The following is a 21425-nucleotide window of genomic DNA, read 5'->3' as shown; positions in this document are numbered from 1 at the left end:
ATGTATCCCGTGCCACCCAACGTGCTCTAGAAGGTGTAAGTCAACTACCCTGGTCAGCAAGATCTCCGGATCTGTCCCCCATTGAGCATGTTTGGGACTGGATGAAGCGTCGTCTCACGCGGTCTGCACGTCCAGCACGAACGCTGGTCCAACTGAGGCGCCAGGTGGAAATGGCATGGCAAGCCGTTCCACAGGACTACATCCAGCATCTCTACGATCGTCTCCATGGGAGAATAGCAGCCTGCATTGCTGCGAAAGGTGGATATACACTGTACTAGTGCCGACATTGTGCATGCTCTGTTGCCTGTGTCTATGTGCCTGTGGTTCTGTCAGTGTGATCATGTGATGTATCTGACCCCAGGAATGTGTCAATAAAGTTTCCCCTTCCTGGGACAATGAATTCACGGTGTTCTTATTTCAATTTCCAGGAGAGTAATTCCAGTTCTGTCTCACTGGTATTGTAGGCCTAGGACATAGCATTTTACGCAGATTTACGTATCTGAACATTTCAAACAAGTAGTCGTATTTCCATCACTTTGAAACTATACCAAAATCAAACTGAATATTTGTGCAGCTTCGTTACACAGTAACGTCATCATAGATAACTGCATAACCTGCGTAAATTCTGTGGTTACTGTTAATATTGTCATTCTTCAGTTTCTCCCGGCGTTTTTGTTGATTGAACATCCCACGGGCGTACTGCTTGTTCATAGTGTCCAACCATCAGGTGCGCTGACTAGGGGCGCAGTGCCGACTTGCAGGGCGTCCCGGTTGAGCTGGCGTGGGTGTAATTACTGCGTCCGCCGTGGCCGCCAGAACCTTTTGTTTCCTGTGTGTCTTCTTGATTACGCCCAGAGCATGTTTCCATGCCTTGCTGAGATTATAGCCGAAGTCCTGTTTGGCGAGATTGTCCATGGTGCGGATTTCGCCGACCTCTCTAACGAATCTATCCCACTCTTTCGAGGTTTGTGCTAAAATGCTGATACGTTCGTCTCGGACAAACTGTGCTCTCCGACCACTAATTTGTTGGGGTATGTTGCCGCTGGTGTTCTCGGCATCGATATTCGATGGTGCGCTGTTTGTCTTGCCACAGTGATGCGGTATCTGACATACACTGGCCTTCCGTAAACCGAGACGATCCGAGTTTTAATGGGCGGGCAAAAGACAGTTCTTACTCGGTGCTTTCTAGGTGTCGCGTCTATGTACGGTAAAAAGGCAGCGGCTGCGCCTTTCTCCCTGTCTTCGTCCATCTCCACAGGTTGTACTGTAGTGTAGGGGCGCAGAACGCACCTAATCTACCACTCCGAGAAACCTTTTTGTCGGTACACGGTTCTCAGGTGTATTTATTCCTTAACGAAATTTGTCATTAAACATTTCTCTCTTTTTCGTACCAACAGCTCAGTTCATCGAATCAACGCTAGAAATAAAAAATTGTCTGTACAACGGTTTAAAGTCACTTACTTTCGTACAAAAGTGTTCCCATTTTCCAGGAACACAAATTTTCGATGACTTGCAAGCAGCCATAAAAAGTTTAACTACTAATAAAGTTCAGCTTAACAGGTGTCTAAAGGATTTATTGGAGACCAACTTCTCGTACTCTGTTGACGAATTTCTTAGAAACACCAACTGATTTGTATATATTAGTAAGAATATCAAATAATTCGAGTATTAGAGCACTCTGACTTCTATACAGATTCAGTGCAATAATACAATCATTGTAAATACGTGCTGTAAAATGATTTTCCTGGCTACAATAGCCAAAGAATTATCATTTACACCTGATGGTATGTACATTTGTGGGTTTTTTGAGAAGTTATATACTACCTTTTAAATAAAAATATGTTTGAGACTTTTTTTTACATGCATGATGATCATTCAGTTGGGATCGGTAGAAGATGCATTAGCATTTTTGTTTTTATTCATAAATATTTATTTCGTATCCTTGTTTTTCGTGGCATGTTCTACATCGCGGAAGATCTCTTCACTGAGGATCTATTGGAACGAAAAGTACATCTAATCTAATCTAATCTAATCCACCCTATAGGGTGCCCCAGACACAAAAACATCTTTGTCAGACAGATGTGGGAGGCAGCCACAAGAGCCTTCTCCCAACCCACCCGATGGGTTTTTCAGACAATGGTGGACTACGCACTGTCTTAACTTGGGCTCTCTGTTCCGCAAGGACTTTCGTTTGATGCTCCATATATCGTACTTTCGATAATAGCGTACTTGTGGCGTTGAGTCAAATTTTCGTCGAAAGTCAGCGATATGGCATCTGCCACACTGCCTTCATCAATAGCTTTCAGGATGTCATGTAAGAAAAGGGCGAGTTGCGTTTCGTATGACCGATGTTTTGAAAATCCATGCTGTTTGATAAGTTCATTCCGTTTGACGGTAGTGTATGCCCCGATAGCTGAGTGGTCAGCATGGCGGTCGGTCACGCCAAGGGTCCCAGGTTCGATTCCCGGCTAGTTCGGAGATTTTCTCCACTCAGGGACTGGGTGTTGTGTTGCCCTCATTATCACGCCGGCCGGAGTAGCAGAGCGGTTCTAGGCGCTACAGTCTGGAACCGAGCTACCGCTAGGGTCGCAGGTTCGAATCCTGCCTCTGGCATGGATGTGTGTGATGTCCTTAGGTTAGTTAGGTTTAAGCAGTTCTAAGTTCTAGGGGACTGATGACCTTAAGTCCCATAGTACTCAGAGCCATGTGAACCAATTTTTGACGGTAGCAGTTAAATACTCCAATTACACTGCATCGGTGTATGCAGTTCCCATGCCGACAATCCTTTTTCACCTACAGCTCCATCGTTACTCTGCAGTTCACAATTAAGTGCCTGGCAGAGGATTCATCAAAGCTTCTTCAAGCTATTTCTCTACCATTTCACTCAAAACAGCATGCGGGGAAAACGAACACTTAAATCTTTCCGCGCGAGCTCTGATTTCTCTTATGTTATTGGGATGATCATTTCTCCATATGTAGGTGGGTGCCAACAAAATATTTTCACACTCTGAGGAAAAAGTTGGTGATCGCAATTTCATGAGAAGATCCTGCCACAACGAAAAACGCCTTTGTTTTAATGCCTGCCACCCCAATTCGCATATCATATCCGTGGCACTCTCTCCTCTATTTCGTTATAATAAAAAAACGAGCTGCAGCTCTTTGAACTTTTTCGATATCCTTCGCCGGTCCTGTATAATGCGGATGCCACACCGCACAGCAGTACTCCAGAAGAGGGCGGACAAGTTTAGTGCAAGCAGTCTCTTTAGCAGGCCTGTTGCGTTTTCAGGTGTTCTGTCAATACATCGTAGTCTTTGCTTAGCTTTCCCCACAACATTATCAATGAGATCGTTCCAGTTTAAGTTATTCGTAATTGTAATCCCTGAATATTAAGTTGAATTTACAACCTTAAGAGCCGTGTGATTTTACTGTGTAACCGAAATTTAACGGATTCTTTTTATTTCTCCTATGGTTGACTTCACACTAATGATTATTTAGAGTCAGTTGCCACTTTTTGCACCGTAGAGATATCTTGCGTAAATCATTTTGCAATTGTTTTGATCATATGATGACTTAATGAGAGGGTAAATGACAGCATTATCTGCAAACAATCTAAGAGAGCTGCTCAGATTGTCGCCTATATCGCTTATGTAGAGCAGGAACAAATGGTTCAAATGGCTCTGAGCACTATGGGACTAAACATCTGTGGTCATCAGTCCCCTAGAACTTAGAACTACTTAAACCCAACTAACCTAAGGACATCACACACATCCATGCCCGAGGCAGGATTCGAACCTGCGACCGTAGCAGTCGCGCGGTTGAGCAGGAACAGCAGAGGACCTATAGCACTTCTCTGGGGAAGTAACCTTTCTGTTAGGATCTCATGTATATAGTCGCACAACTGAGAGGATACTCTATACGCACGCAGCTACGATTAGAAGTCGTTTGTGAATCCTTCCGGAAATCTAAAAATATGGAATCAATTTGACATCCCCTGCCGATAGAACTCTTTACTTCATGAAAATAAAGAGAGAGTTATGTTTAACAAGAACGATATTTTCTGAATCTGTGTTGGCTCTTTGTCAATAGATCGGTTTCTTCGAGGTAATTCATAATGTTCGAACACAGTATATGATCCAAAATCCTTTTGCAAATCGACGTTAATGATATGGGTCTGTAATTGCGGATTATTCCCATTTCCTTTCTTGGTATTGGTGCGACTTTCGCAATTTTCCAGTCTTTAGGTACGGATCTTTCGACGACCGAGCGGTGGTATATGATTGCTAAGTATGGAGCTAGTGTATAAGCATAATCTGAAGTAATTGACTGGTAGACAATCTGGACGGCAGACTATGTCTTTATTAAGTGATTTAAGCTGCTTCACAATACCGAGGATATCTACTTCTATGTTACAAATCGCCATATAAAGTGACAGTGGTCGCGAAGTCCAAGCTCCAAGCTACCTACGATGCACGTTAAAAAGTGCACACAGGCCGCATTGTGACGATAACGATCGAGGCACTGAACTGCACTGGAGTGCAAGTGTATCTTTACCTACATTATACAGAAAAAGGAGAATTAAGGTTTAAAGTTTCGTAGATGACGACGTCTTTAAAAGTGGAGCACAGGCCACGATCGAGGGAGGAAACTGGACGTCTCCTTTCAATGGAAGTATCCAGGATTTTGCGTTAAGCGGTTTACAAGACCCGCAAAAAGCGGACCTCGACGTCTCGAGTCAGTAAGTCTGCATCAAGCCCACACAGACATTCTGAGCTGCCCACTTCGCCATTAGGAAGCAGTCGCAGCAAATGTGGCTCTCGATGAACCGGAGGAAGCGTTGGGTGTTATGGAATGCACAAGAGCTCCGCCCGACATGACGTGCACCGTCGACTTGGAACGGAACTCCGGATGGCAACAACCGTGTTCTTCAGTGGCAAGAGCTCGCATGCAAAATTTCGTGACGAAGCTTCCTTGTGCGTAGTTCTTCGATTGGCACTTCAAGGACTCGGAGAGGAAACGTGGATCGGGTATTCGGATCAGAAACTTAGATGCGTAGCCCTTAAAAGCTTATGATTACGGGCAAGTTCAGGTCTCCGGGTCTCTTGGCTAAATGTATTACGAATTCCCTTTCAAGATTTACAGATTTCAGATACATCTGAATCATATACGAAGAGACAAAAAGTGTCCCTCCTTAAATTCTATGATTGTTGCAGCTTCTGCAGCTATTCATCACTCTCCTGTGTCTACAGTCTACAATGCATTACGTGTCGCTATTTAGGCTGTTGTCATAGTGATGGTTACATTCTCAACAGCACTAAACGAAAGGGTAGAGTTCTGCCTGAGATTCGTTGCATTACTCATGTTTAAAACGTGTACAACTACACTACTAACACGCACCGTATCATGGTCTCATTAGTAACTGATCTCTGAACAGTACAAAAATTCATTTGGGTGTCCAAAACACATTGTTGATCTAATATATATATGGTTGTCCTTTAATTACAAAGTGCCACATTTCGTTGAAATAACTGGAGGACTTCAACAGAAAATGTCATTACATGAAATGTCCTTAATTCGTGGACCTTTATTTCTTTTGTTCTACAATTACACAAAATTATTTTTATAGCATTCTACGCAATTAAAGAATTTTTATTAACTCTGAAGGAAAGGAAATATTACGCCGCGTGGTCTTGGGCGTCTTGCCACGGTTCGAGTGGCTCCCCCCGTCGGAGGTTTCAGTTCTCCCTCTGGCATGGGTGTGTGTGTTGTCCTTAGCGTAAGTAGGTCGAAGTTAGATTAAGTAGTGTGTAAGCCCAGGGACCGATGACCTCAGCAGTTTGGTCCCATAGGAACTTACTATAAATTTCCAAATTACTTTAGTGAGAAATGGTCCAGGTGGTTTATCAAATGCGAGATTTCATGTTTCTCTCATATCTGGATTACTACGTTACGGCTTGCCTCGGGTCATTAATCCTGTGTCTTGTAAATCGAAGTGAAAGTCACTGCATGGAATCAAACAGCCACCTCTTGCACTAAGTTGTGCATTAAAACATATTTCCGTTACGTGGGACAAATTATAATGTGAAAGCGTCTCACAACCAGAAGAGAAAACAAACAACGTTACCCAATGAGAAAAGTTTGTCACAGATAACACAAAAAAGAGTGTAAGGGTTTGAACAATATCACAGTTCCTATCCAGCATTTCAAAACAAATGACTGAACAATATTTCAGCACCATCTGAACTGAAAGGACGAAGAACACGTTACTGTTACACTCCCTTTCTATGCGGTTTTAGACGAATTCAGTGTTACAATACCCAGCTTCCCTCATACCAGTGCCTGCCAAAGAAAGCGCAAGACAAAATATTGTTATGGCTACAGCGCATGTCTTCGATTAACAAATAGTTGAGTCCTCTGTTACTCGAAAAACCAATACATAATTTATCAACAAAATTTTAACACAGCATCATAAAATCTCGCAAACAGATTATTAATCCATGTCATCAGCTCAACGACTTCGCCTAGACTAATTACCAAGAACACTGAAACGCGATACGTTTCGCATTCCTTATGCGTTTGATATTTGTCGAACACTTGCGATTCACGCATTAGCTGTACAATTTAGAGAAGTAACGAGGTCTCCCCTGCCACACTGGACATAATCTCTGTGTGAAGGTGTTCTCACTAAGAGCAATCCTCTTCTTGTTCTGAAGGTCAGGCAGACCTCTCGCCTCGTTGTGGGGAACATGTTAATGAAGTGTCCTTAAGACGAGCGCCTGCGTACGGAGGCAGCGCCGCACAGCTGCCTTGCAGTGCAAGTAGCATAGCCGAGTCTGTGTAGGCGAACACACCATCGACAAGGCTAACAGTGAAAGTTCTACTGGACTGCAACAAGATGGTTACACTATTCACAGCTTCAAAGTACAACCCGCTTCGTAGAACATATATTCTTTGTAATAAGAGCATAAATGTCAACTATTCAAGAATAATAAAAGAAAGTTGCACCGAGAGTGAGCAGAACGCTAAAGAGGGCAGATTACAGCAACGGTTGTTACAGTTTGATTTTTCATTCCAGAAAATTGCCTGTAGTACTCATTTTTCGTTCGCTTGTACTAGCATAAACTTCCACTCCAATTTCACCGATTTTTTCACATCACAAAGAAATTATTTTGCGATGTTATTACATAATAATTTAAATTTAATTTCATCTATAGAAATTGAACCAAATAAATACTGTTACGTCACGACCCGGGTGTTGAGCAGTTACGTATAAACAGTTCGACCTGCTAGGCTAGTTCGAGTCTGAAAATTAGCTAATTACGTCTTTAAAGTTTCTGACGGCCTAATACCCATAAAACTGAAATTATCAAGAAAATACTGTTACTGTTTTTCTCTTCTACATAGAACACTTCGTCTGAGGCTGAAATGTTTCACAATTACCCTTCCTTAGATACACGAACTAGCATTTTCTTAAGGGATTTCAATCTTCGCATTTTGACCTCGTCGAGTTAGCCAATCAACCACGACGGCGGCTATAACCTCAACCAATTCTTGGAACCAGAATCTATACAACATCAAAAGTGAAAGGATTTCCGATGCAGGTGGAGCACCAACAGACACGTTAATCATTGCATGTGCTGCTGGAAGAGGGCTTAACAACGAACATTAGACACGCTCCAAGGTATGAACAGCTGACAAATCGCCTTGGTCCCGCTACGTGAGGTAAGTGGGGAGGTGTATGTAGATAAAAGACCCGTGCTCACCCACAGGTAACCAATTAATCAGTGCATCTGATGATGGAGAAGTGACCGATTTCCGAAACACTGTGCCTGTTGGACACACAGATCTGACCCCACACCAGTGTGTTATCACTCCTTTAGTACAAATATTACTCAGAAATTTTTTGCTCTATTTCCTTTTTGTCAGCATTCACTAATGGAGCACCCATCACGCACAAAGTTTCTCATAGTGAAGGAATCATACAAAATGTACCCCACTCTTTCTTTAGGTACGCTTTTAGTGTCAGGAACTTCACATACTCTTAACACCCATCACCAAAGACAACACTGTACAGTTTCTTGATGTGTGATTACAGTTTTCGGACCTCCAATAAATGTTTCATTTTCGAGGGAAGTGACGCTGCGTTTGGATCCAGCCACCCACTTTGTAACTTCAGTATGAAGCAGCAGATTTCTTATAAACATTGGTTTCGAAAGCTTTTTAGATTCTTTGAACAAATTATTTCGAACATGATAAATCTGTATATTTGTCACAATCCATATGTCCTCTGGATCTGTCACAAGCCGTTTCAAGATCTAAAACTACCACATTCGGTGAACAGTCAAATTCCTTTCTTTTGTTGGTTAAGGGCTTAGTTGTATGTCAGCGATATATGAAGAGCCCTTCCTAAATCCGCGTACTTCATATCAACTATTGTGAATCACTTTCCTTTCAGAATTATTCTTCTTCAGTAGCGCTACAGCCCTTGGTGAGCCTTGGCTTCTTCAACAATCTTCCTCCACACTTCTCGGTTATTTGCTGCTCTTTTCCACCCCCGGACTCCCATACTGGTGATATCCATTATTACCTCGTTGCCGGGGTCGTGATACATGCTTTCCATCCAGTTTCCGAGGCTTCTGTTGAATTTCCGTAATATTCTTTTTTTTTTACAGTATGGGGTTATTAGCCCCTTGCCCAACCCCCAACCTGGAGCACCAGGATTTGTATGAGGTTTACTCCTCTAGGGAAGCTGGCGTCACTACGCCTCTAGAGCCCTCTCTGCCCTATGTTGTGGGACACCCTTTGTCTGGCTCCTCTATCGAGACCAATCCCGCTTGGGTGACCCTGCCAGTAGCTATACTACCGCCGGCATAGCTCTCGACTTCAACGAAGCACGCAAACCCTTCCGCCCGGCACTGAAGGTGTCCCCTGGGTGAGTTTCAGAATTATTGGAAGCATTTTATTGTCAACACATGTTCAAATGAATCTATATCTACTGTATACTCCCCAAGTCACCTGACGGTGTGTGGCGGAGACCACCTCTATTGCAACTAACTGATTCCCCCCCACCCCCCACCCACTTCCTTGTTCCATTAATGAATGGTGTCCGGGAAGAATAACTGTCGGCAAACTTGTTGTTGTTGTGGTCTTCAGTCCTGAGACTGGTTTGATGCAGCTCTCCAGGCTACTCTATCCTGTGCAAGCTTCTTCATCTGCCAGTACCTACTGCAGCCTACATCCTTCTGAATCTGCTTAGTGTATTCATCTCTTGGTCTCCGCCTACGATTTTTACCCTCCACGCTGCCCTCCAATACTAAATTGGTGATCCCTTGATGCCTCAGAACATGTCCTACCAACCGATCCCTTCTTCTGGTCAAGTTGTGCCACAAACTTCTCTTCTCCCCAATCCTATTCAATACTTCCTCATTAGTTATGTGATCTACCCATCTAATCTTCAGCATTCTTCTGTAGCACCACATTTCGAAAGCTTCTATTCTCCGTCCATGTTTCACTTCCATACATGGCTACACTCCATACAAATACATTCAGAAATGACTTCCTGACACTTAAATCTATACTCGATGTTAACAAATTCCTCTTCTTCAGAAACGCTTTCCTTGCCATTGCCAGTCTACATTTTATATCCTCTCTACTTCGACCATCATCAGTTATTTTGCTCCCCAAATAGCAAGACTCCTTTACTACTTTAAGTGTCTCATTTCCTAATCTAATTCCCTCAGCATCACCCGACTTAATTCGACTACATTCCATTATCCTCGTTTTGTTTTTGTTGATGTCCTCCTTTCAAGACACTGTCCATTCCGTTCAACTGCTCTTCCAGGTCCTTTGCTGTCTCTGACAGAATTACAGTGTCATCGGCGAACCTCAAAGTTTTTATTTCTTCTCCATGGATTTTAAAACCTACTCCGAATTTTTCTTTTGTTTCCTTTACTGCTTGCTCAATATACAGATTGAATAACATCGGGGAGAGGCTACAACCCTGTCTTACTCCCTTCCCAACCACTGCTTCCCATTCATGTCCCTCCCCTCTTATAACTGCCATCTGGTTTCTGTACAAATTGTAAATAGCCTTTCGTTCCCTGTATTTTACCCCTGCCACCTTTAGAATTTGAAAGAGAGTATTCCAGTCAACATTGTCAAAAGCTTTCTCTAAGTCTACAAATGCTAGAAACGTAGGTTTGCCTTTCCTTAATCGTTCTTCTAAGATAAGTCGTAAGGTCAGTATTGCCTCACGTGTTCCAGTATTTTTCCAGTATGTTCGGCAAACTTAATATCTCTAATTCCGACGTTCTGTGCTCATTTCGCGAGACGTATGTGGAAGCAGATAAAATGTTGGCCGACTCTTTCCGGAACGTACTCTCTAGGAACTTCAGTAGTAAACCACTCCGTGATGCACAATGCCACTCTTGTAGCCCCTGCCACTGGAGTTTGCTGAACATTTCCGTTACGATCTCGCGCCGACTAAACGATCCCGAGATGAAACCCGCGGCTCTGCGTTGGATCTTATCTATCTCTTCTAATATACCAACCTGGTAAGGTACCAGACTGAGAGCAATGTTCAACAATCGGTCTAATAAGTCACTTCTTTCGTGGATTAATTATATTCGCTCAAAAGAGGAAAGGCCGCTGGACCTGATGGGATACCATTTCGATTTTACACAGAGTACGCGAAGGAACTTGCCCCCCGTCTTGCAGCGGTGTACCGTAGATCTCTAGAAGAGCGCAGCGTTCCAAAGGATTGGGAAAGGGCACAGATCATCCCCGTTTTCAAGAAGGGATGTGCAGACCTATATGCCTATATCTCTAACGTCGATCAGTTGTAGAATTTTGGAACACGTATTATGTTCGAGTATAATGACTTTTCTGGAGACTAGAAATCTACTCTGTAGGAATCAGCATGGGTTTCGAAAAAGACGATCGTGTGAAACCCAGCTCGCGATATTCCTCCACGAGACTCAAAGGGCCAGAGACACGGGTTCCCAGGTAGACGCCGTGTTTCTTGACTTCCGCAAGGCGTTCGATACAGTTCCCCACAGTCGTTTAATGAACAAAGTAAGAGCATATGAACTATCAGACCAATTGTGTGATTGGATTGAAGAGTTCCTAGATAATAGAATGCAGCATATCATTCTCAATGGAGAGAAGTCTTCCGAAGTAAGAGTGATTTCAGGTGTGCCGCAGGGGAGTGTCGTAGGACCGTTGCTATTCACGATATACATAAATGACCTTGTGGATAACATGGGAAGTTCACTGAGGCTTTCTGCGGATGATGCTGTAGTATCGAGAGGTTGTAACAATGGAAGATTATACTGAAATGCAGAAGGATCTGCAGCGAATTGACGCATGGTGCAGGGAATGGCAATTAAATCTCAATGTAGACAAGTGTAATGTGCTGCGAATACATAGAAAGAAAGATCCTTTATCATTTAGCTACTATATAGCAGGTCAGCAACTGGAAGCAGTTAATTCCATAAATTATCTGGGAGTAGGCATTAGGAGTGATTTAAAATGGAATGATCATATGAAGTTGATCGTCGGTAAAGCAGATGCCAGACACATTCATTGGAAGAACCCTAAGGAAATGCAATCCGAAAACAAAGGAAGTAGGTTATAGCACACTTGTTCGCCCACTGGTTGAATATTGCTCGCTACTGTGGGGCCCGCATCTCGTGGTCGTGCGGTAGCGTTCTCGCTTCCCACGCCCGGGTTCCCGGGTTCGATTCCCGGCGGGGTCAGGGATTTTCTCTGCCTCGTGATGGCTGGGTGTTGTGTGCTGTCCTTAGGTTAGTTAGGTTTAAGTAGTTCTAAGTTCTAGGGGACTTATGACCATAGCAGTTGAGTCCCATAGTGCTCAGAGCCATTTGAGCTACTGTGGGGTCCGTACCAGACAGGGTTGATAGAAGAGATAGAGAAGATCCAAGGGAGAGCAGCGCGCTTCGTTACAGGATCATTTAGTAATCGCGAAAGCGTTACGGAGATGATAGATAAACTCCAGTGGAAGACTCTGCAGGAGAGACGCTCAGTAGCTAGGTACGGGCTTTTGTTGAAGTTTCGAGAACATACCTTCACCGAAGAGTCAAGCAGTATATTGCTCCCTCCTACGTATATCTCGCGAAGAGACCATGAGGATAAAATCAGAGAGATTAGAGCCCACACAGAGGCATACCAACAATCTTTCTTTCCACGAACAATACGAGACTGGAATACAAGTGAGAACCGATAGAGGTACTCAAAGTACCCTCCGCCACAAGCCGTCACGTGGCTTGCGGAGTGTAGATGTAGATGTAGATATTTCCGCAAGATTCTTCCTATGAATCTCTGTCTGTCATGTGCTTTTCCTGCTGTTTGTTTTATGTGGTCACTCCAGATGATTAACTCCTAGATATTTTACAGTAGTTAGTGCCATCAGTACTGTAACTATACAATAATGGATTTTTTCCCTTGGGTACCCGCAATATGACACTTAGGAGAGGCAGTCCACAAAATAGATTGTTGATCATAAACCGTAAAATATCTAGGAGTAACCATCCGGAGCGACGCTATGTGCAATGACCACATAAAACAAATTGCAGGAAAACCAGATACCAGACAGATTCATAGGCAAAATCTTAACACTTTTGAGAAGGACTACGAGACTTCTAGAAAATATAATTTCATTAATTTCTTTCAGCTGTTGTTGCGTAGGACGGTCTTTTTCTCCTCGGGGGTGCCGAGACAGTTCTTTTGTTTCCGAAATTCTTTGATTTGTTTTTCATACTCAGGTCACGGAAATGGTATCATGTCCGATTTCGACTTCTTAGCAACTCATCGCCAGTTGATATGAGTACGTTCAAACAGTAACTCGTGAAAGTAAAGGGTGTCCATATATTGTCTTCGCAACTTAAGACTTAAATAACTTTAAAATTATACTAGATATTAACAAATGGTTTCCAACATGTGGCAAGACAACCCATAAGTTTTTTTACCTTCCAGGTGACGCAATTTTGACGCAAAATTGAACTTGAAAATATAAAATGTGGACGCCACAGCAAAAAACTCATTGTATCGCCTGGTTCATACAGAAGACGTCCGCTTCGCAACGAAACTTAACACGGTATGGAAGAAAATCACTATCCCGCCCAACTGTTCGGGCTTAGCATACGTCACTTGCGGAAACGGGTAGTGTTCTCCATAAAAAGAGACCGGGTCGCCGACGCTGACAAGGTACAGCAGGTGTCTGCAAGAAGTCCGACAAAATCGGTGGGTACGGCAGCCAGAGTGTTCTGAATGAGAGGATCAACAGCGTGCATAAGAAGTTACGGTTATATCCCTACAACTGTTTCAGGTGTTATAAAGTCTACGGACAAATCTCACCGTGTACAGTTCGCAGTGACTATGCTAGGTAAGACAGACGCAAACAACTACTTTTTGGAGAAGATGTGTTTCTCCGATGAATCAACTTTTCATGTGGCCGGCAACCATCGTCATAACGTTCGCATACGGGGTTCACAGCATCCTCGTGTTACACGTGAAATGGAAAGAGACAGTCCCAAAGTCAGTGTTTGATCACTGACCAATTCTTTTCCATCGAGTCTGCCGTCAGCAGTAGTGTTGACCAGATATTGCTGTGCCACAGCTGGAACACCTGCAACCTGACGTCATACTCCAGCAGAATGGGTCACCACCCCACAGGTCCGTAAATGTTCGTCAATTTCTAGATAAAAAGTTTCTGGATAGGTGGATTGGACGAGAAGGTCCAATTCGATGCCCGTCACGATTCTCTGACCTCACACTACTAGGCTTCTCCCTGTAGGATCTGGTGTGCTGAACAAAGGTAAGAGACCTATAGGACTTGAAGGCGTGCAATCACAACGCATTTGAACATGTCACCGTGGAGATCGTGAATCGTACATGGAGAGGGAATTCTGAGTAAACATTGTCCGTATCACCGGTTCCTTTAATACCCAGTAGCACATCCTCTTGCATTGATGCATGCCTGTATTCGTCGGTGCGTACTATCCACAAGTTCATCAAGGCACTGCTGGTCCACTTTGTCCCACTACTCAACGGCGTTTGGGCGTAGCTCCCTCAGAGTGGTTGGTGGGTCCGTCATCCATAAACAACCCTTTCCAATGTATCCCAGGCATGTTCGATAGGGTTCATGTCTGGAGAACATGCTGGCCGCTCTTGTCGAGCGATGTAGCCATCCTGAAGGAATTCATTCACAAGATGTGCACGACGGGGGAGCCAACTGTCGTCCATGAAGACGAATGCCTCGCCAGTATGCTGCCGATCGAAATGGAAATGCCGTGTGGCTAGGGCCTCCCGTCGGGTAGACCGTTCGCCTGGTGCAAGCCTTTCGAGTTGACGTGACTTGGGCGACTTGTGTGTCGATGGGGATGAAATGATGGTGATAATGTCAACACAACACCCAGTCCCTGAGCGGAGAAAATCTCCGACCCAACCGGGAACCGAACTCGGGCCGTGAGGTGTGACACTCCGTCGCGCTGACCACTCAGCTACCAGAGGCGGACATGCTGCCGATATGGTTGCACTGTCGGCCGGAGGATGGCATTCACGTATCGTACAGCCGTTACGGCGCCTTCCATGACCACCAGCGGCGTACGTCGGCCCCACGTAATGCCACCCCGAAACGGCAGGGAACCTTCACCTTACTGCACTCGCTGGACAGTGTGTCCAAGGCGTTCAGCCTGACCGGGTTGCCTCCAAACACGTCTCTGAAGATTGTCTGGTTGAAGGCATATGCTACACTCATCAGTGAAGAGAACGTGATGTCAATCCTGAGCGGTCCATTCGACATGTTGTTGGGCCCATCTGTACCGCCCTGCGTGGTGTCGTGGTTGCGAAGATGAGCTTCACTATGGACGTCGGGAGTGACGTTGCGCATCATGCAGCTTATTGCGCACAGTTTGAGTCGTAACACGACGTCCTGTGGCTGCACGAAAAGCATTATTCAACATGGTGTCGTTGCCGTCAGGGTTCCTTCGAGCCGTAATCCGTAGGTAGAGGTCATCCACTGCAGTAGTAGCACATTTCCTGTCTCTCTGTATCTCCTCCATGTCCGAACAACATGGCTTTGGTTCATTTCGAGACGCCTGCACACTTCACTTGTTGTGAGCCCCTCCTGGCACAATGTAACAACACTCCAGTTGTTGTGAGCCCTTCCTGGCACAAAGTAACAATGTGGCCGCGATCGAACCGCGGTATTGACCGTCCAGGCATGGTTGAACTACAAACAACACGGGCCGTGTATCTCCTTCCAGTTGGAATGACTGGAACTGATCGACTGTCGGACCCCCTCTGTCTAATAGGCGCTGCTCATGTGTTGTTGTTTACATCTTTGGGCGGGTTTAGTGACATCTCTAAACAGCCAAAGGGACTGTGGCTGTGATACAACATCCACAGTCAACGTCTGTCTTCAGGAGTTGTGGGAACCGGGGTGATGCAAAACTTTTTTTAAAGTGTGTAGAAACATGAATTTATTAATGAGTGTTGCGTCTTTGTCATTGTCACTTTGTCCTCGCCTTTACCTGTTACTCGGGGTCGGCTTTCCTAATCATGCGGCTCCATCTATACTGTCTGATCAAAAGTATCCGGACACTCCTATTAGTGCAGAATTGACCACTAGATATGGCGAGTGGGGTACCCACCAGTATGAAAGGAGACGGGAAATACTTTGTGGTCAGCGGAGAAGCGGCAACAGCAGGATGGTCAGCCAGCAGAGCGCGGTGACTTCGAATGCGGACGGTCATCGGCTGTCACCTGATTAACAAATACAGGATGTCAAACAACCTTCAGCCGTCTAGTTTCCAAACTTTTTTTTTCTACCAGTTTCAGCTTTTTGCTGCGCCATCTTCAGGCCCCAGACCGACGTGTAGGAAGGAAGACTCTACCTCGGTTCTGATCAAAACAGGGGCCAGCCATACTGTTATTAGTAGACTTTAGCTATGGCGATCACTTCAAGCATCACCTTTGGGCAGATGAAAGTTGAAGTAATCGCCATGGCAAAACTCTACTAATACCTGTGTTGCTATCCCCTGTTTTTATCAGAACCGAGGGAGATTCTTCCTACAAGTCGGCCAGAGGCCTGAAGATGGCGTAGCAAAAAGCTGAAACTGCTAGCCAAATAAAACAATTTGGAAACTAGACTGCTGAAAAACGTTTAATTTGACATCCTGCATCGAACATCCGAGTCCCGCAACCATCTCTAACAAGATGGAAGTACAGAAACTTTATCAATAAATAAGTCATTGACACTTCAACCCCTCTACAGATGCCCCGGTCGACTGTTGGTGATGTGATTATGAACAGGAAGCGCAGAGGAACGAGCACAGGTAAACGAAGAACAGTCAGACCCCCTCTATTTTCGGACAGGGAGCGTCGATTATTGCGGAGGATAATTGTAAAAAATCGCATGGTATCAGCGGAAGGAAGCAAGGTTTCGCAGCAAACCAAAGGAAACAGATCCGTAAATTGATAATTTGTTATTATATCACATAATTTTTTTTCCATTTATTCTATGATTGCATTTCTGTCCGTCAGTCTGTTAAGATCCCATTTTTTTTTTTTTTCGAAAAGGTTAGAGGTATCAAGTTGAAATTTATTTCACCTACTAAGGTCTACGGCCCCTTGGCTGTGTTAATAATTTACGTTTCTAAGTCAACGAAATCAAAAGGTATGGCTATATATGTCACATATTTTAATACTCGCAAACACACTCGACAAAACCTATAGATGAACTACCTACACATATGACGGCCCTCGTGGTTTAGCAATAAACCGCATATCTTGAAACCGAGAGTTTGCGGGGTCGAATCTAGTTCGGGCCGCGGAATTTTCAGTCTTCGTTTTAACCTAGCCTTCATCTCTCAACGATTTGAGGAGTCGGCAGAAACAATAAATGGTTCAAAGTGCTCATTAAACTGAAGGTCTCCTTTCCCGTTTTGGATAACTGGGATAGCGCCGAAGATGCGGCCAATAGAAAGCTTGTACAAGGTCGCTGAGCCAAACGAAATTATTATTATTATCATCTACATACATAATTTTATGAGGAACCCTCAGAGCGCGATTCTGCCGACATTTGCCCAGTTTTTTCAATTAAGTTTATGTTTTCTGTAGGACAATGAAGGGACGAAAAGTAATTCATGGAGTAAACAAAAACAAAAGAGTTGCAGGTAACTGAGAGTCGGAAGAAATTGCGGTTTTTTTTTGTAGGAGATCCCCAAATTTTTTGTAGTATGAAAGTTAAAAAGGGAAGAACGGATGGTTGAGAGGAGGGGGAGGCGGGGGGGGGGGGGGCACTTGCTGTGCTCTTAGATAGATTTGACGAGAGCGGTGATGTGACTCGGCTCGGAAACAGGAAAGGCGATAGGTCACGAGAAGTCGGTGCTAGCGCCGGTTACTCACCCTGTGTGGGTACGCCAGGTGCCACGTTACGTTGAACACAGCGCCAGCGGGGAATGACGTCTGCGTGGTACCTGAGAAAAGAAGATATCCATCAGCAAACTAAAAGTTTACAAGTAGTGCAATTATATAGCTAATAACAGTGCTCTATCCCTCGCTTATTCTCGACGTAAGATTGTGTTTCGATTGAAATCAGCCGATCGTAACAGGCAGAGCCAACTATAGCAGTCGTATTTTTCCCATGAAACGAAGGACGCTGACTTATTTTCAAAATAGCAATTGCAAATGAGGCAAACAGTTTACACGTAATAAAGTTTCGAAAATAAACCAGCTTTCGTTTATGAAATCAATGTACTTACCCTTGGACTCACTGGGTACTATTACAGATACAGCTGACGTACAGTTGTTTTAAGAGCGATGGCTATTACGCGTGCTGTCCTCACCTCTAAAACGAATCTCTCAGATGCAGCACCATTGAGTTTCTACGGCGTAAGAGTCGTCGTGCTCTGTGCGAAAGGGCTTTGCGCAGCGATCCAGTGCGTTGTTTGATAATTAACGACTCTTTGAATGCAACACTTTCTCTTAGAGTTTACAAAATATTTTGTTTTATTGTTTGGCTTGTATTTTAACGTCACTAAAAGAGACTCTTAAGGACAACGTTCTAAACCACAATGATATCATTCATTTCATATATACTGGTTGTCAGTGGATGCTGTCGTCACACAAAAGTAAAAGTAATCCACGTGGCCAGCGAAAGCATTTTAGGTGACCCCATACAATCAGTGGCGTAGGAAATGTTCTCACTAGAGGATTACCTCTTCTAAGAGGATGAAGCTAACACTCGCACTTCGCCTCTTAATGTCCAAAGAACGTTTAATGAGTCTGATATCAAAATATCTCGTCATTACTGAGTCTCAAAAAATTCAGATATGAATGTTAACAATCCACGATGGTCGGTATCGTGGGAGAGGAAGTGGGGGGGGGGGGGAGGGATGGGGCAATGCGGGAGGAGGGGGAGTATGTTTCAAGGAATGTGAGTAATATTTTTCTCGACGGATGGTTTAAAGTCCCACTAACCATCGTTTAGGATTTTGTCACGGTGATTCAGGTTGGTCTGGATTCCAAAGGCAGTCCTTCATCATACTGGGTGAGAGTTCATTCTACGTCATCCAAGGCTTGTATTGATCAAGGTTCTAATGAACCATTTCCGATGACAAGTGGGATTGCTTCCGCTGATGAGTAGGGCTGTTTAGCGACGTTACCGTGTGAAGTAAACTGTCAAATACGATAGTGCACCGTAAGTGTTGGGAGGACAGGTATTGTCAGGGTGGCAGTCTTCCATTTGCTTTGTGTGTCGTCTGTTACTCCGATGGGTTTAGTGTTCCACAACGTCGAAGGAAACGGTACAGGCTGCCGCTTACTACGTCTTCAGCACGGACTCAATCAAACCAACTTTTTTAGACCATCTCTGTCAAGAAATCTCTGTCTTCCATCTCTCCAACTAGTCACTACTGAACGGGGCGTGAAGACACTGCTATCTACAAATGATAAATCTTTCCTCCTTTATTTCCTTTCTCTTATTTTCCCTCTGTACATATAAGATCTTTGACGATACAGGATATTTTTTGTCTCCTTCCGTATATGAAATGTAATTATGTTTTACTTTATGTTGCAACACGAATCTCTTATGAATTGAGTATACAAAAATTTCAAGTTCCTTTTGATCTTCTTTGTAATTCGTTTGTTAAATGCGTCGCGCAAAACTAAATGTAATACGCAGAAGTGTTATACACTCTGTGAAGCGAGAGCGATACCGACAGTGCTAGTCGAAGAGGAAGAGTCAGTGGGAGGCGTTGCTATACAACATGTAACGTGTCAGCACCGCGTTGGATAAAAACACGAACAAATATACTGCCAGGCCGTAACGTTTCCGGCTCGATTTGTACTAGATACTGACGTGAACGTTATGAAAGAAAATGTTAGACTGTTTGAATCCTGCGAGCTTCGTGGAGTGTTGTAAACAGCAGTGGCAATGCACACGCGACTGGACAGTGACTTTCGTTATTAGAACCAAATTATTTGCATCTTACTGAGTTGCATAAACAAATATACTTTAAGATTCTTATATAATTTGCAATTAAATGAACTGTCACACGCCTTAAAATATTAACCATCGTTGTGGAAACATTTAAACTCTTTAATATATGTGAATCTGGCTTGTCGAATAGTTAATTCGCTAAAGTGATACTCATGCTAAGAAATGGGCAGACTGTGGCTTCGCGGCTCTTTTCAAAAATTGTAAGGGACGTTAATAGCAGAATGGTGTATATACGGAATTTTAAAGTTGTACAAATAAGATCTTCGATGTGTACGGGTACAGCAACAATTACGCTCGATCGATCTGCGACCAAACGGATACGACAGAAGATAACGTTAGCGCTAGAAGAATCACATACTAAGTAAGAGGAATATAACCATTCCAATCTACGACTGATGGAGCTACTACCGACGAAATGCCGTTGATGCTACAACTCACTGATCACGCTCAGATAAGGTGCAACGCAAAGTGCTCTCTCGTCCTATAAAGACAGAAAGTCGATATTCTTGTCGGGTACGCATCCAGAAAATGTAGTTATCCTGTTAAAAACCATTCACAAGTCAAGATTACACAAAATATTTTATGATCAAGACAATCGATTTCAACAGTCTTTGGTATCATCTTCAGATCTGTAAGTAAATGCAATACATGGAATATGTCTCACTTTACATAAAAGTTTTAGGTTGGTATTATAAAAACCAAATAACCTCAGGTGGACCTGTACATTTACATACGCCAAACATTCTTTGTAATAAAACATGTTCATTTTACGCTGACATAACGCACAATATGTCAAGTGGATAAAACGCAGCACATTATAAACGTTCGTCATCGCTAAAACATTTAAGCATCTTGTCCAAAAGGACATGTTCATATACATGTTGCATACAGTTGCTTATTACATGTTAAAAATACGTGTACAATAGCATATCTGTTTACATATGCTGGACACAAACTGAACAGTGCAAATCCACTTTAAATGGCGTACGAGGTACAACTGACAGCAATTATTGCAAACATAACATTTGTAGAGTGTGAAGCAGACACCAGGCTCTTACATCGAAACTATGTAACATATCGTAAATACTTCTCCTAAGAGAAGATACCTGTCGGTTGTACCTTGGTCGCCATTTGAAGTAGATTTGCACTGTTCAGTATGTGTCCAGCATATGTAAACAGACTTGCCACTGTGTACGTATTTCTGTCACACGACAATCATCTGTAAGCAATATCTATATGGACAGGACATGTTGTGTGTTTTTAAATATTTTAGCCATCACGAACGTTATTAATGTGCTGAGTTTTATCCTCTTGACATCTTGTGCATGAGGTCAGCGTAAAATGAAAATATTTTACTACAAAAAATGTGCCGGCTGGAGTGGCCGAGTGGTTCTAGGAGCTACAGTCTGGACCCGCGCGACCGCTACGGTCGCAGGTTCGAATCCTGCCTCGGGCATGGATGTGTGTGATGTCCTTAGGTTAGTTAGGTTTAAGTAGTTCTAAGTTCTAGGGGACTGATGACCTCGCCGGCCAGTGTGGCCACGCGGTTAAAGGCGCTTCAGTCTGGAACCGCGCGACCGCTACGGTCGCAGGTTCGAATCCTGCCTCGGGCATGGATGTGTGTGTTGTCCTTAGGTTAGTTAGGTTTAAGTAGTTCTAAGTTCTAGGGGACTCATGACCTCAGATGTTAAGTCCCATAGTGCTCAGAGCCATTTGAACCATTTGACTGATGACCTCAGCAGTTAAGTCCCATAGTGCTCAGAGCCATTTGAACCATTTGAACAAAAAAATGTTAAATGTAGCCCTTGTAAATGTACAGGTCTACTTGCGTTTTTTTTTGTTTTTATAATACCAAACTAAAACTTTTATATCAAGTGATTTGCATTTACTTACAGACCTGAAGATG

At 43.6% G+C, this 21425-nt stretch overlaps 1 protein-coding gene across 5 annotated transcripts in view; it reads right to left on the bottom strand.

Moving 5' to 3' along the window:
* LOC126088613 (uncharacterized) overlaps positions 1-21425 on the bottom strand; it is a 511853-nt gene that overhangs the window by 121040 nt on the left and 369388 nt on the right. For all 5 annotated transcript variants that reach the window (XM_049906837.1, XM_049906839.1, XM_049906840.1 and 2 more), the window contains exon 3: positions 17425-17495. In XM_049906837.1, the coding sequence (XP_049762794.1) occupies positions 17425-17495 (71 nt within the window). The remainder of the gene's footprint in view (positions 1-17424; positions 17496-21425) is intronic.

This window comes from Schistocerca cancellata, chromosome 6 (assembly GCF_023864275.1).
Source record: "Schistocerca cancellata isolate TAMUIC-IGC-003103 chromosome 6, iqSchCanc2.1, whole genome shotgun sequence".
NCBI lineage: Eukaryota > Metazoa > Arthropoda > Insecta > Orthoptera > Acrididae > Schistocerca > Schistocerca cancellata.
This window is presented reverse-complemented; position numbering and strand designations above follow the sequence as displayed.